Source organism: Myzus persicae, unplaced genomic scaffold (genome assembly GCF_001856785.1).
Source record: "Myzus persicae strain clone G006 unplaced genomic scaffold, MPER_G0061.0, whole genome shotgun sequence".
NCBI classification, from domain to species: Eukaryota; Metazoa; Arthropoda; class Insecta; order Hemiptera; family Aphididae; genus Myzus; species Myzus persicae.
The window spans coordinates 119,516-135,204 of NW_019104155.1; the positions used below are offsets into that span (position 1 = coordinate 119,516).

Genomic DNA, 15,689 nt, shown 5'->3' on the forward strand with positions numbered 1-15,689 from the left:
TAACCCAAATTTTAAAGCGGTAGTGTTTTTTCTTGAGTTTCCTCCACAAAACATTTTTTAAAAATTATTAAAATATACCTAGGTATGCTTAGTAGTAAGTTACTAAATATTGAATTGAGCGGACTAAGAGGCTTATTTGCGCCAATCCACTACACTACTACAGTACTACACTCAGACGACAGGCACGCTCGGAGGAGGGTCTCTAGGTCAAAATTTACCCATGCCCCGAAAACGAATCGCAGTACACAAGTGTGTCACTTATGCACTGTGGTGTGTTGCCAATATATTATTAATTTAAAGTTTAACATGTACCTAAGCAGTATTACGGCATTATGATGAAGAAAAAAAAGATTGATAATGAAATGTGGTGTGCTAAATTAGCTTGGCGACATTTTTTTGAAAAATGAATGTTTTAAATTCGAGTAAGCAAGATCGTAAAAAAAATATAATTACAGATTATAATAATTAGACTCTACACTAAGCTACTACAGTCGTCAGTCACGCATACTAATGATCCGTTCTGCACACACATTAACAATTTACACCTACGCACGCACATTGCCTATATTGAATTCCTTAACAACGGTCGGTATCGAATTCCTTTCGAAGCAAGGGTTGCCTGCCACATTACTCCTTGTATTTTCTCGATTATTAGTTATACAAATGTTTAATTCATTATTATATTTTTATCATAGGTACCTATTTATAATTTTAAAAATCGTGATGATATTGCAGTACTCAAATTTTAAATTTTTGCTAAGTTACTAATTTTTTCAAAGAAAGTAAATTCAAAAATCCACTTAAAAACCAAGTAAGCAAGTACTATTTGTTATAGAATATAGATAAATTAAGAAAAATCTGTTTTATTCGGTTTGTAAAATAATTTATTATCATCAATAGTATTCCAAAGAATAATTTTTAACTTAAAAAATAATTGATTGTTATCCGTGTCACGAAACATGCGCGAGTATAGCATATTGATTGTCTATAACTATACATTATACATATATGATAACAACAAAACAAAACAATAAAATCATTAATTATAATTTATAAAATATTTATGAGTGCCGCGGTAACGAATTTGATTTGGCCATACGTTTTCGTTCAAATTAAACAATAAGTATCTACTAAAAATATTAGGTAATATGATGGTGTACTTTTTATTACATTTATGATGCATGTGGAATGTGGATGTCCGCAACTCACAAGAACGAGTCAGAGTTGATTTGCTAATTGACAGTAATTGTTTAACCCACTATCAAACGAAAAAGGGACGAGCACCTCCGCTCACTCAAACATAATATTGTAACCAACTATTTAAAGTTCGCATATCGGGCATAATATTATGATAATTGATGACAATTTGATGTCTCAGAATGTATGGGAATAACTGTACAAGTATACAACCAAGTCAGGGTTAAGACTTAACTGCAGGGTTAAGAAGCCCAAGGCCCACACATAGTTGTCATCGACGGAGGAAAAATACAGTTGGTTCTTTTGTAAGGTATCCCTAGTTGTTTTCAATTTTTAACATTATAGTATTGCAGTGGCGAAGAGTCGTTGGAGAGTAGGAGACAATGAGACAACGTCTCCTCTCTTAGAAATTAGAACATGGGATGAATAAATAATAATTTTGTTTTATAAAATACTAACAAATTCAAATTTATATTTTATATTATAAATGTGATGTATGTTTCAATATTTGTTAAAATCTGTTTTTCATTGTTCCTAGTTATAGAATTCTTAAAATAAAATAAATGCGCGCTATATCTACGGCTGTGCCTGTGCGTACGAACTGGCGATGTGGGTCATTCCAAATATGGTATTATATATTTTTAATTTTTTATCAGAAAGAAGTTGCGAAGCAACGTCTCGCGAATACGGGAGCGCGGGTACTGGGGGATTTTTAATATGATTGGGGTTTACTATCTACATTCTACGCTATGAGACGCGTCTGGCCGTTCGTAATAATATCTGATGAGGAGGGCAGAGGACTTGTAACATTTGCTTATTTGTTTTGCACGATCACAAAATTAGCAGAGTAAGAAACAAATACGTTTCATGCTCAAACAAAGCTAGTTTTGAAAATTAGTTTTGTATATAAATGCATATTTTGAGTTTTTTTTTGGTTTTAGTGCAATTTCTTCGATTCTATACGTTAAGATGCATATTTTCAATAATTGATCATGCGTTATCAATATTTTTACCGTCGACGTTTTTATTTAGCTTAAATATTTAATATACAACTAAAATAGTGTTGAATTTTAAATTTTGATCATAATATGGTTGACTGTTCCCACACGCATGTTTTTCCTAGAGACACGTCTCGAGGATTGCGGTTTAGATTTATTTTCCGGTTATTAATTTTATTTAAGAACAGATATTGTTTCACCGCATAACATATTATCATTTATCAATACGGGTCACGGAGACGTCATTCGCAGACATCAAAATCTAAATAAAATATATTCATACAAATAACCTTATTTTTTTAGGTAATACATTATAATATGCATAATAATTTTAAAATGCATATTTTGCACATTTTAGTGCATATTTGGTGATTTTTCAAAGCTACAAGTCCTCTGCCCTACTGATGAGTGATATCTCGGTCCTTAACCCGCATTTATAGAAGAAACATGGTAGTAGAAAATCTAATATTTTCTATTTACTATTAAGTATCATAATTCATAGGTAATGCATAGTCGATAGGCAATATCTATTGTTACATGGGTAATGGGTATTATAATTACATTTAAGAAATAATTTATTGGAATTCAATGCTTAATACACATTACACTAATATGATAATTTTTTTAATACACACAACTTATTGATATTATAATTTTACTTGACAGTCAACATGCTATTTCACGACTTAATCACTGGATATGAACAACCTAAACTAACTTGATGCATTTTATTAATTTCAGAAGTTTGATAAAATTAAAAAATACCACACAGAATAATAATGTTTACATTTTATTTTGAAATTTGTACATAATATACCTTCATAGCCGACCAGATAAATTCAGTGGTAAAATAATTATATTTACTTCTTTTTCCCTTTCCCTCTTTTTTTCAACCATTTTTGTCTTTTTGTTTCTAACATTTTCTTCCTTTTAGCTTTTTTTTTGTCTTTAATTTGTTCAATTTTGTTTTTCATTTTAAATATTTTACTGTTTTGAACAGTTTGAGCTGCTTGTTTTTTAATTGCCTTTTTTATTTCTTTTATTGAACTGAAACCCATGCCAGGTACATTTTCAGCACTATCTTCTTCATTAGTTTTATCATTATCTTCTTCTTTTTTACTTTCTTTGTCATCTTCATAAATTACCTAAAAAAAAAATATATGTAAAAGGATGTAAAAGGAGTAAATAAAAAAATTACTGTTATGTTTGTCAAACATAAATAATAAAAATGTGTACGATATACTGAGCATTAAAAAAAGGATTATATTTCAAGTAATATGTGATTTTACAATGGCGGTAATGGTCTAATATGCAACTTACAATTAATGTTTAGTATGTTACTCTACCTACGATTTGCAGTATTGCAGTAAGTGTATGGAACTAAATTGATCCAAAATTATAAATAAAAAACATAAAAATTTAATTTACAAATTGTAGAAGCCGTAAAAATAATATTTCTGCTTTATAAAAAAAGAGATTACAATAAAAATGCAGAAAGACTATTGCAAAGAACTGATAAATCTATATAGAATAAGGGGGACGAGGTGACCGAGTGGTCTGACTCTTCCGCTGCGACGCAGCCGGTCGCGGTCCGATCCTCGGCCACCGGGCGGCATTTTTCTCCGGACAAGTCGCGGTGACCGGAGAACAAGTGCTGCCATCCCCCACCCCCGGGGCATGGCAGAAACCTACGGGTGCCCCATTCGAAATTCTGCCAAAAACAAACACACACGTGTTCCCCCCTACCGTACCAAAAAATCTACAAACCATCAATACAAACCTACAAATCTACAATACCTACTAAAACAAGCTAATGGCCACAGTTGCCGGGCTCAGGAACAATAAAAAAAAAAAAAAAAAAAAATATATAGAATAATAATAATATTCATGGCAACTTATCTCTACTATAGATTGACAAATAAAGAATAAAAGGTGCAGATCGTATCACTGAAATGTGACTATTTTATATGACTTTGTTAAAAGGAAACTTCTTGTTAGAAAAGTGAGATAAATGTTTTTGACGACTTTTAAAATTGTAAAGAATTAAATTTGTAGGTATGTTGTTAAAATAGATACCTAGCTGATGGATTATCATAAATGTTATGTAATGTTTGGTATTATATTTTTGACATTATGTTTTGGGCCAAAAATATATTTGTAGGTCATGTACTGGCATAGACATAAAAATTATTTTGATATGTACATAGATGTTCTATAACAATTAGAGCTGTGGTCACAAATAATTATCTCTAACAATGTTAAGGTATAATAGACTTTTAATTTGTGCACAAGAATTATTTTACTCATGTGTATAAAATAAATAAAATAATTAATTAGGAAATTCAGAGAAAACTTGCAATGGTTAGCAATCTTTTTTTTGACTGCAATTATCAGACTATTTCGAAATATTATTATTTATTATAGTCCTAAAGCAAAATCAATATTTTCTCATAAATTTGGAAAACTTCAAATATCTGATTGATTTAAATAGTTATAGTAATTTATATTATACCCAATAAAACTTGATTTAAAAAGTTCATATATTTTAATCTCACTGAAAATGTTTCTTAGATCCATTTAATAATACTTTTCAATGAAATATAATTGTCAGTTTGGTAAACACAATTGATGTTATTTCATAAGCCATTACAGTTCATTGGTACATTTTAATACCTGATTTGATCCAATCCAATTGTTACTTTTCGCAATCTCATCTGTTGAAAGGTCACAAATTTGTACTGTATGATTTTCCAAACTATATTCTTTTGTAACCATATCGAGAGGTTCCGGGATAAACGGATGAGAATTAGTCAATTTCAAAAACGTTTCTCTTGCCTAAAATGAAAAATAATAATATTAACAAGCAAGTTTTTAATATTAAAAAAATTAAAACTCATATAATATTGTACCTCAGTCTTGATTCTTTTCTTTTCTTCTTTAAGCTTCTTTTCAAAATCTTCTCTGGCTTTCTTTTTTCGAGCAAGCTTTCTTTTATGAAATCCAGTCAAAAAATCTCTAAAAATATCAACAGTTTGCATTAAACAAAAGTAGTAATAAATAAAAATAATACGCTATTAATATAAATAATAGTAGGATATGACTATGTATAGTACTGATAATACATCACAAACATGCTTTGTAGGTGTATTATGAGAACTGCGATTTGTATTATTAATATGCTTCAAAAACTATTTTACTTTAATACTTACGTTCTAGATTTTTCATCAAAAGTTATGGTTCGTTTAGTTGTCCTATTAATTGGTTTTCGATGCCGTTTCACTTTTGTTCTGTCTTTGAATTCGTATTCCATGTCGACAGTACCTAAGTTACTTATAACAAAAAAATAAGTATTAAACTATTTAACTATTCAACAAAAAACATTAATAATAATTATTTGATTTTTAAAAACACACATGTTAATTGTTATCATGTTGACAATCGGATAGGGAAAATATTGAATTGATAAAGTGATAACAATTTATAACCTCAACAATTCAGTTCAGTTTGACCAACTGCAATATTACCGAGTGGTGGTACTAATCAATCTTTTAAAAGATCTAGATTACGTTTTAAAATTAAAATTAAATAGTAAATACCTGAGATGCCAATTTGGCAATTCCAATAGTATATTGTGTTTTATACAACTATACAAGTATGAATTATGTACATTTATTTTATGTAAGTTTTCAAATTATAAATTATGGAATAATGCTCTTTGATACTTGTAATATTAAATGTTCTATTTGTAAGTTGTAACTGGTTTAAATTGATCATAAATTCATAACATGCATACCTACCTACAAATTATTTACCTAATAGGCACATTGAGCTATTATATATAAGGACTAAGGTGTTTTAAATGTATTGACCGCATGGATAAATCCTTAAGTTAATTATTTCTAGTATTAACTAGGTACCAACTTCCTTATATATCAATGTTTCATGTTCCTATAAGTATAGATAATAAGTAATAACTAATAGTCAATAGCACGAACTAGATAGACTTATTTTCTAAGACCGTGGTCAATAGGTAAAATCATTGTTGAATTTTCTAGGCTGTTTTATTGCCACCACACACAGCACAGCCACATATTTTAGATAATTACAGTTATGGATAATTAGATACAAAATAATTATCTATAAGATCGATAAATTAATCGTTGTAAATTATAAATTCGTTTCAGATGATTTGCTATAATAAAACGTATTTTACTTTACATGTTTTTACATATTTCGTCCTAAATACATGGTCTTACCTAAATTATTTATAAAATGTCTGTTTTTTTTTACATATTTCGTAAATGTTGACAAAAAAATCCAATACGTAAAATATAATTTGTCAATTTCAGCATCAAAATTGGTGGATACTCTTAAAAATTGTAAGTGTATATAGGTATAAAAGTATTTAAATTTAAAATGTTTACATATTTTAAAATTTTTTGCTTCATATTTTGGCCATTTTAATTACATTATATATGTACATATTTTTGGTTTCTTGTTACTTGTAAATCCCAGCCCTAATAATCATAATATACATAAACGCAAATATAGTGTTTGACATTTGCCATATAGACCAAATTAATACAAGCGAATAAGCGATACAATTATTGATGGTGGAATGACGCGCGACGGGGCGACGGTGATTGAACGTGGATGGTGGATGATATTATCTATGGTGGGAAAATAGATGTCTAAAATTATTTTATATTATATATATTATTTATATATATGCTATATGAATGTATGTTTATTAATTATTATCTAGACTCTCTAGTTATTTTCTTTTAGTAGTTTTTAGTAATTGTTCTCTTCTATACTATTAATGACCAATGAGTTGCCTGGTAATATGAATTTCATAGATTTTAAAATAGAGATAAACATATGTATGTTGTATGTAACCATAAATAAGTAATGATTAGTGAGAAGTCATTAGTTTATGAGAGGGATAAGCCCCCCCAGCTCTTATACGTGATCATGATAATATCCATATCCAAATTCATAAAATATTAAATGGGTAACCACTAGGCACTAGGTATAGCAGTACTCAGAAATTACTAATTATCTACTATATATTACCTAATAACTATATTTTTCCTAACGAAACAATTTTACTAAAAATACTAATTACTAATTAGGTAAAAGTTAATAGGTACCTACCCAAGGTGGTTTAGTGGCTAGGTATAGGTACAATATAATCGATGACTTTATTAAATTTTATTTTCATCTATAAAAAAAATAAAATTGTATTCGCTTCAATTGTAAAATATTTTAATTAATATCGTGATTTTTTTGTTATCAATTTACCATTCCAGTACCTACAGCTACTCCTAAAATATTGTTTTTCAACCTTAAAAATGTTGAAAACTTATCTGATATCAACTATAAATGAAGTTATTCAGGACATAGGTATTTATATAAAAGTTATAACCAAAATATTCAGTGTATTTTAAATTTGTTTTATATTTAGGATAGGCTAAAATGTAGCCGTTAATTAATGGACTGCCATTGATGTCTATTCATCGGGACATACCCCTCAATGTGGATGCCATTAATAATAAAATGGCGCTAAGCCCTAGGCGATTAAATATTGTTTTGTAATCTCAGTATCTCACAGTAAAATGTTATTTAATTACAATAAATACTCAACGTGTGTTTTTGTGTAATACTTAAGACTTAAATAGTTAAATATAAATTTTAAATTGTTATAATCATGATAAGCACCAACTATAGGTACCTATATGTTAGCAATTTATTAATTTACTAGTGAACTGCTTACATAATTAGTTAATTAATAAGGTTTTGTTATAATTATAAAGTTTATGATACAAATAAATATTATACAAAATAATTAAAAACTCAAAAATTATAAATTTAATATGGTACAATTTTTTAATTAAGAGAATTTGGGGGTGTGTGGGGGGGGGCAAAGCCCCTAGCGACTGTGTGTTCTGAAAATTATCTGGATGCTCCCCATGACAAATTCCTATAAAATACACTACTGGTTCAAACACAAATAAAAATATTCATTAGTTTACTCTTCGTTCTACCACTGCGTAGTCTTTCACGTTCCGTCATGTACCTAGTCTTACACTCTTACACCACAAGTCCACAACTCACTTTAGGGGTACGACTAATAATATAGTTTGAGAACCGCTGATTTAGAATAACAGCTTCGGCAGGGCAAGACCAAAAATAAATGTTTAGAATTTAAATTGCATACACAAAATGTATCGTTTGCAGTTAATTGTTTCACATCCCAATCCCACATTCCCATTATAAAAAAATGCATTACAGCAGGAGCAATAGAAATCTGAATCTACAATTAAGTCGTTGATCGTAAGTCCGTAAGTACCTATAAAATACAATAAAAAATTATAAAAAATAATTATGAAAATTAAAATTAAAATGCTGAAGTAGAAAATCGAAGCATTTGACTGCCACAAAAAGGTGACGAGTGATGTTAGACAAAAAAATATATTAATAATAATAATGAAAAACACACACGTCATTGTTCTCCGCTCAGAATCTAATAAAAAAAATTAGTTTATAAAATCGTTTATTTTTTATTATCATTGCAAAATATATTATTGTGTAATTAAGAGTAAAAAAGACAACATTTTGTTTTATATTAATTTTTGGAGAGAAAAAATTAAAAAAAAAATTTTATTACAAAATAAAATTTTGTAATAAAAATATTTATAATTATAATAATAAAACATTTTAATTTTAGTGTATTGTACCTAATTGTAATAATTATTAAACAGTTGCCTATTAAATTATAAACAAATAACTAATACCTATGTACAAGGCCGTAGCCAGAAAAATATTTCGNTTAATCTTAATTAAGATTAGATACTGTAGGTATTATGTGAGCTATATATTAGGTTTTACAAAAGTACATTAAGATTAGTTATCGCTTATCTAACACAATATAAATATAAAATATACCGTTAAACCGTTTTATTTTTTTATGTGTTGTAATCACAGTGACACGTATCAAATATAATAGGCATTTAAAACCATTCAATATTATTTCAAAAAAAAATTTCGGGGGGGGGGTCTGAACCCTAACCCCCCTCCCCCCCTGGCTACGGCCTTGCCTATGTAATATTGTTATGTTGTATTCGCATTATAAAATATATTTGGATATTAATACGTTTCTAAAGCTTGATTTTTCTTACAAATGTCTTAATACCTACCTACGTAAGTAGGCTTCGTGGCCCGTAGGGAGGTACACAGTCTATAGACTATAGTAGTCTGCATCGTATAAAGTATAGACAGTGTAGTATACACCCTACACCTACGAACTACCTAACAATCATGGCTGAATAATCAGTCCATTCCCTGTTTCAAATTGTAAATTGTAACTGTTGTTAATTTTTAATGAATTCCATGTGAGTATTGAATAGTCTAAACTACAATAATCCATGTGCATCATAGACCATTATTATGATAATATTTTTTTAAAATTTATTACACATCATATATAGTATGTATTTACTATTTATAAGCATTATGAGTAATTTTAGTGTTATTCGTCGTTATCAGCACGTACCCGTTTTTAGTCCAGACATGTTTTGACTCTATACTCATTCTTAAAACACCTGTTAACCGGTTATTTTATTATCTTTGTTTTTTCTCTTACACTAGTGAGTACTGAAACTGAGTAGTGACTAGTTTCCTATCGGAATTTTCCATGCTCGTTCGTCTTGGGGCGTCTTATTATGAACATGATTTGTTTGTGTTTTTCAATTTGTGCTATCGTATGTTCGATTAACGTTTGTTGTGAAAGCCCGATGAAAAAAAAACAAATTAACGTTGCAAAGCACTTCAATTAATGAATCGGCAAAGAACTTTTTTTTTTTTTTTTATTGTGTAATTTGATTAGGTATCTATTGGTACATCTATTTTTATTCAAGACGTTTACGTGTACAATACATGCGCGTGATGAAATTCATATCGCTTTTCCGCCGGAACCACAACCAGGGTAGCCCTTCCGAGGGGGTGAGGTCCTATCAGCAACCCCCAGTGACAATGGAATCAGCTGTTTTCCCGCCAAACAACAAACTACCTCAAGAAACGGAAAAACTTCAACAGCAGCACCAAAAACAACATCAACAACAACAGCAGCAGCAGCAACAGCAGCAAGAACTGCAGAGAGAAGCTATGGGCAGCCGTGGTGCTACGGCTGTCGGTGTGTCCCCGACCAACACGATCGAGCAGTCTAGTAACGGAACCGGGTACATCGAAGAGTTAGAAAAGCTGCGTCTGGAAGTTCAACTGTTGAAGGTAAACTTGCAATACTAGAATATATTGTTACAATATTTATTCATGCTAAAAAAAAGTAAAAAAAGTATAACTTTAGAATGCAAATAAGTTGGTATTCTAAATTTTAGTGCCATGAGTAAATATCTCAATGTCGTTGATGATGTATTATCTAATTTTGTTTGTAAAATTGAAGATGAAAATTATCATTTTAAAATTTAAATTCAATATTATATCAATGTAAACCAATTTACATTTCATTTATTAGAAACAATTTATGCAACAGTGTTAAAAGTGAACAATTGATAACAGCTAATATTAATATTTATATTATATATTTTTCATAGGAACAAAGAGATGTAGCTGAACGAAACTTAGCAATGCATATTGAAAGTGCTCACAATGTTTTGCCATGTGCATCCATATCTAATAATAAAGTAGATGATCGACGAAGATATCCAAGTTCAGCTCCTGCTTCTATAGCTCCTCCAAATTCAGCTAGCCAGGTTAGTAGCTAACCTATTAGGATTTATTATTACCAAATAACCTAGTTACTTATTTTTGTTATTAGGAGTTATTAGACACACATGACTGGGATAAGAATTCTAGTTCTGTCAGTGAGGTGTCTTTGGCATGCTTACAGGATAGAATTATACAAATGGAAGAAACCCATTATAGGTAAATATTCATTAGGTTATTCATTTATATTTAATTAGTTTATTATTAACTATTGATATATATGTATATTTTAGTACTAATGAAGAATTGCAAGCAACACTGCAAGAATTAGCTGACCTTCAATCACAACTCTACGATCTTCAACACGATAATGAACGTTTGGGTAAAGAGAAAGGTGTATTGTTGGAGTCATTATGTCAACAAACAGAAAAATTAGAAGATGCTCGCACAAAAGTTGATGCATTACAAGGATTATTTCTTGTACCTGGTTCTAATCCTCCATCATCTGTTACTGAACGAGAAGAAAAATTAGTGGAATTGCTTAAAAGTGGGCAGGCAGAACGTGAGGCTTGGTTAACTAAACAAGAAGGGCTCATTTCTGATGCAAACGAATCAAGGCGAACATTAGATAATGAAACAAAAAAAGCCAATCAACTTTTAGAAAGGGTTAGGTTTTTGGAATCTACTGTTGATAGCAAAAGTGCTGAAGTCAAACAGTTTGATGAACAGCTTGCTTTTGCTAAAGAAGAGATATCTTCAAAAAATATTGAAATCAATCGAAATCTCAAGTTATTAGACAATGCTAGAGCAAAGGTATGTTATTATATTTATTTTAAATTAGTATAATATAGTTATATAATTGTGAAATGAAGTTTTATTTTAAAAGTTGTATTTTATATATTAGATTGAAGAATTAGAAGCAGCAAGAGACAAATTAGGTGACAAATCTGAATTAGATGAATTGTTAAATCATGCAAGGCGTGAAAAGGATAATTTAGAAAGTCAGTTAGCATCTATGCAAGAGCGTGTGCAACGAGCATTTTGTGAAATTGATCGGCTTAAAGAACAATTGGCAAATTCTAATGAACAATATACTGTAGCTAGTAACAATGCTAAATCAGCACTTATAGACCTACAATGGCAAAGAGATAAATGGCATGAAGAAGTTGCATCTTTAACATCTGAATTAAAATCAGCTAAAGAAGCAGAATCGGAAGCACAAAGTTTATGTCAGAAATATGTTGAAGAAAAAAGGCAGCTAGCAGATGTTTTATCTGAAACTCAAATGTGTTTAGCTAATGTTCGCAAGGCCCTTGAAGAAGAAAAATCTGAAATGCGTTCTGAAGTAATTAATTTGTTTTTTGTTTCTGTTAATATATTTATTTGATTATGATTTATTTTTCCACTTGTTTTTTATATAGAGAAAAGAATGGCACCAATTCAAAGAAGATTTATTAACAACTGTTCGAGTTGCTAATGATTATAAAGAAATTGTAGAGAAAGATATGGAACAAATCATAACAGAAAATAAAAGACTACGTGAAAAAGTAAAAACATTAGAAGCTCAACTTGATAAATTGAAACGTAAGCAATTAATTTTATCATTGAAATCCACTTATATTCTGTTTGAGCAATATATAACACATTCTTAACTTTCTTCTGCTACAATTTTCCTCAGCTGCCATTCCTATACTGTTGTACTTACAATATTCTTGCTTAAAATTCACTAAATTTTATTTATTTTTCTTGTTTTAAGAGCTATGCTAAATAATTTTTAATAAATAAAGAATATATTCTAATTATTATTTTCAACTGTATAGATATGGATAAGCCTAGAGCTTTATCATGTAGTGCTAATTCCATTCTTAATCCAGTTATTATTGGGCATGAGATAAGTCGCCGTAGTAGTCATTCTAAACTTTCCCGCCAAGATAGCCAACTATCTGTTAAAACATTGATTGAAAGTATTGAAAATGCTACCAAACAAGCAAAAACTGGTATTTTTTGTTTATTATTGTTATTTGGTGTTATGTTCATACTAAATTCAGATTTAATATTGTCATGTTAAAAATCTTATATTTTAATTTTAGCTGAATTTACCAGGAGCAATTCAACATCAAGTTTAAATGGATTAGTGGGCCAAAATGAAAATGAACATTCAAATAAGTTACCAAGAGATGGTGAGTTCAAAGCTCCACTTAGGGAACAAAATTGTCTCTTAGCTGACAATAATACAATGTCTGCTTGTGAAGAAACTGGTAATAGAGTTAAATTTGGTTTTCCTGATTTAATTTAATATGTGCCATAATTTGTGTATATAGATCCAATCAAAAAGTGTCAAAATGATGACTATCGTTCGAATGGATCGATTCTTTCTTCATCACGCAACATAGATACATTTGCTCGTCTTGGTGGAACAATCGAAACACGTAATTTTTTGTTATTAAATAATCATATATTTCTATATTAAATTGTTGTAAAATCTTTTATGCTATAAATTGTTTTTAAAGAAAATAGTTATTTTTTGAGGTGCTACATAAGTATCACCATTGATTATCATTACTATAAGTTGCTAGTAAACTCTGTGCATAATTTTTTGTACCGAAGTGAGTGATGTATAGTATTTATAATCAATGGTATCACTATTACATAATATTATTGATTATATTTAAAAAAATACATTATATCTAGTTTAAAAAAAATAATATATTTATTTATTTTAGCTGAACGTCGTGATCCTCTTCAAGCATTAGTAAAAAATGGTGGTTCAAAACGCAATGCCTTACTTAAATGGTGTCAGAATAGAACTATTGGCTATCCAAACATAGACATAACAAATTTTAGTAGTTCATGGAATGACGGACTAGCCTTATGTGCCTTATTACATACTTATTTACCCGATCAAATTCCATATTCTGAATTAACAACAGCAGAAACAAGACGTAATTTTACTGTTGCATTTGAAGCTGCTGAATCAATTGGTATACCAACAACATTAGTAAGTATTGGTTATTATTTTTTTTCTTGTAAGTGTTTGTCAATCTTCACAGAAATTGTACACTTATTTATCTCAAGAAAAAAAAAATCAAAATTTTACTGTATAAGTGTATTCTTGTATTATTTTAACATTTTCACATTCTAAAAAATATAATGATTAATTTAGTAATTATATTTTTTAAAAGTATACTTGAGTTACAAATGAAGCTCCATATTATTATATAATTTGCATCAGTATATTTGTTAATTAAATACAATTATTGTGAGCAATTACATTTTTTTTTGTATCTTCAAAATTAGAATAAGTATTTATATACCTTTTAATTATTATTTCTAAGCAGTTCAGAATAAAAATAAACATTTTTTCCAAAGGAGATTTAAAATATTTTCAAAATTAATTATTTATAAATAATAATAATAAAAAAATAATATGTTCTTTTAAATAAAAAAAAATGTTTGGTTAGATACAATATTATTATATCAATGAAACTTAACAAATAGGTAATTGAAAACATCTAAATCAAATTTTAATACTTCAATAGGTAATAGGTATTTTATTCATATTATTGCATTATAAATTAGCATTAATTAGTAATTACAAATAATATTCCAATTATCTATAAGATTGCATATGTTTATTTTAGAACATCAATGACATGATATCCCAAGAACGTCCAGACTGGAACTTAGTGATGACATATGTAACTGCCATATATAAACAGTTTGAAACGTAATTGGGTTTATTTTGTTTCAACACAGCATTGCAAGACTGATGGTAAACAAATCCAACAATTTGGTGTGTTCCTAGATCAAGATAACGTGTAAGACTTCTAGATTTTATCTTTTATATTAACTTATGGTTTCTATACTATGTATATCAAATATCAATATTTTTCACCAAAATTATATTTTAATATCAAAACGACTATAAATAAGAATTGTCTAGAAGTTGATCTAGTCAATTAAAAATGTATTATTTATATGTTTAGTAGGTAAGTTATATTTTAAAGTTTTTGTATTTTATATTATCACACTCAAAAAAGTAATATTGTGTATAAAACAAAATTAAAATGTATACATTATTATAATTTGTATAATATGTAATATAAAAATATAAAATATTTTGTAATTATAAAAAAAAAATCTATTTTAGTATCATCACAGTGTTTAGTTTATTTTCTTTTGTGTGTAAGATTACTGCTGGTATACTACAAGTGCTGTACTTGTGTTAAAAGGTCACTAAGTGCATTGACAGTTTTAAAACTTAAATAATTTTTAAGTAAAAACAATACTTTTAGATTCTCAATTCATTGTGAATCATTATGGGAGGAGGAATTCATACTCCCCTTCAAATATCACACTTGATATGACTGAATTATGAAAACATTGAAATTTATAGAATACTGAATAATATAGGTAATATAATGTAATTCCAACTGCCCATGTCTGTAAAGTTAACTACTCTTGTCTTTTATGATGTCAAACTGCCAAAGAAAACGCACTCGCTTTTGTTTAAACATTCTAAACCCTTCAATTTATTACAGAAATAATTGTTATAAATTCGTGTGTCGAAGATATAATAGATGGTAAGTAACAATAAGTCAATAATTATTAATTAAACAACATGCTTACATGCATCTAGAATCTAGATATTAAATTACCATGCCATTGCCCCCTCGCCGTTGGGACTGGGCCAGTCATTGCGTTGTCACATGGGTTCTTAGCTGATCACACACTTGTTGTTCACTGGTAATTCCATTAGGTTGGTACGCC

At 28.9% G+C, this 15,689-nt stretch overlaps 2 protein-coding genes across 4 annotated transcripts; one reads left to right on the top strand and one right to left on the bottom strand.

Annotated features, from left to right (window-relative positions):
• Positions 1-2,966: 2,966 nt before the first annotated feature.
• Positions 2,967-5,642, bottom strand: LOC111039392 (nucleolar protein 12). Its single transcript, XM_022322902.1, has 4 exons — positions 5,405-5,642; positions 5,105-5,210; positions 4,869-5,030; positions 2,967-3,340 (listed from the first exon to the last, which is right to left on the bottom strand). The coding sequence occupies exons 1-4, from the start codon at positions 5,503-5,505 to the stop codon at positions 3,056-3,058; spliced, it is 654 nt and encodes a 217-aa protein (XP_022178594.1). The 5' UTR covers positions 5,506-5,642; the 3' UTR covers positions 2,967-3,055.
• A 4,066-nt stretch (positions 5,643-9,708) lies between these two features.
• LOC111039369 (cytospin-A-like) lies at positions 9,709-14,947 on the top strand. Of its 3 annotated transcripts, none has more exons than XM_022322864.1 (11): positions 9,745-10,484; positions 10,808-10,966; positions 11,032-11,138; positions 11,213-11,732; positions 11,824-12,264; positions 12,341-12,503; positions 12,740-12,916; positions 13,010-13,177; positions 13,241-13,348; positions 13,643-13,917; positions 14,561-14,947. In XM_022322864.1, the coding sequence occupies exons 1-11, from the start codon at positions 10,134-10,136 to the stop codon at positions 14,648-14,650; spliced, it is 2,559 nt and encodes an 852-aa protein (XP_022178556.1). In that variant the 5' UTR covers positions 9,745-10,133; the 3' UTR covers positions 14,651-14,947. The 3 variants fall into 3 exon arrangements, with proteins under 3 accessions (XP_022178558.1, XP_022178556.1, XP_022178557.1); XM_022322865.1 differs by having other exon boundaries at positions 9,751-10,484; positions 13,010-13,099; XM_022322866.1 differs by lacking the exon at positions 12,740-12,916 and having other exon boundaries at positions 9,709-10,484.
• Positions 14,948-15,689: the final 742 nt, after the last annotated feature.

Bases quoted from the DNA above. Each gene is read 5' to 3' on its own strand.
- LOC111039392 (XM_022322902.1), bottom strand. From the start codon at position 5,505: ATGGAATACGAATTCAAAGACAGAACAAAAGTGAAACGGCATCGAAAA. The intron at 5,211-5,404 runs GTAAGTATTAAA...TGATATTTTTAG, and splicing joins TTTGATGAAAAATCTAGAAC to AGATTTTTTGACTGGATTTC. The intron at 5,031-5,104 runs GTACAATATTAT...TTTTCATTTTAG, and splicing joins AGAAAAGAATCAAGACTGAG to GCAAGAGAAACGTTTTTGAA.
- LOC111039369 (XM_022322864.1), top strand. From the start codon at position 10,134: ATGCGCGTGATGAAATTCATATCGCTTTTCCGCCGGAACCACAACCAG. The intron at 10,485-10,807 runs GTAAACTTGCAA...TATTTTTCATAG, and splicing joins TGGAAGTTCAACTGTTGAAG to GAACAAAGAGATGTAGCTGA. The intron at 12,917-13,009 runs GTATTTTTTGTT...TTTTAATTTTAG, and splicing joins TACCAAACAAGCAAAAACTG to CTGAATTTACCAGGAGCAAT.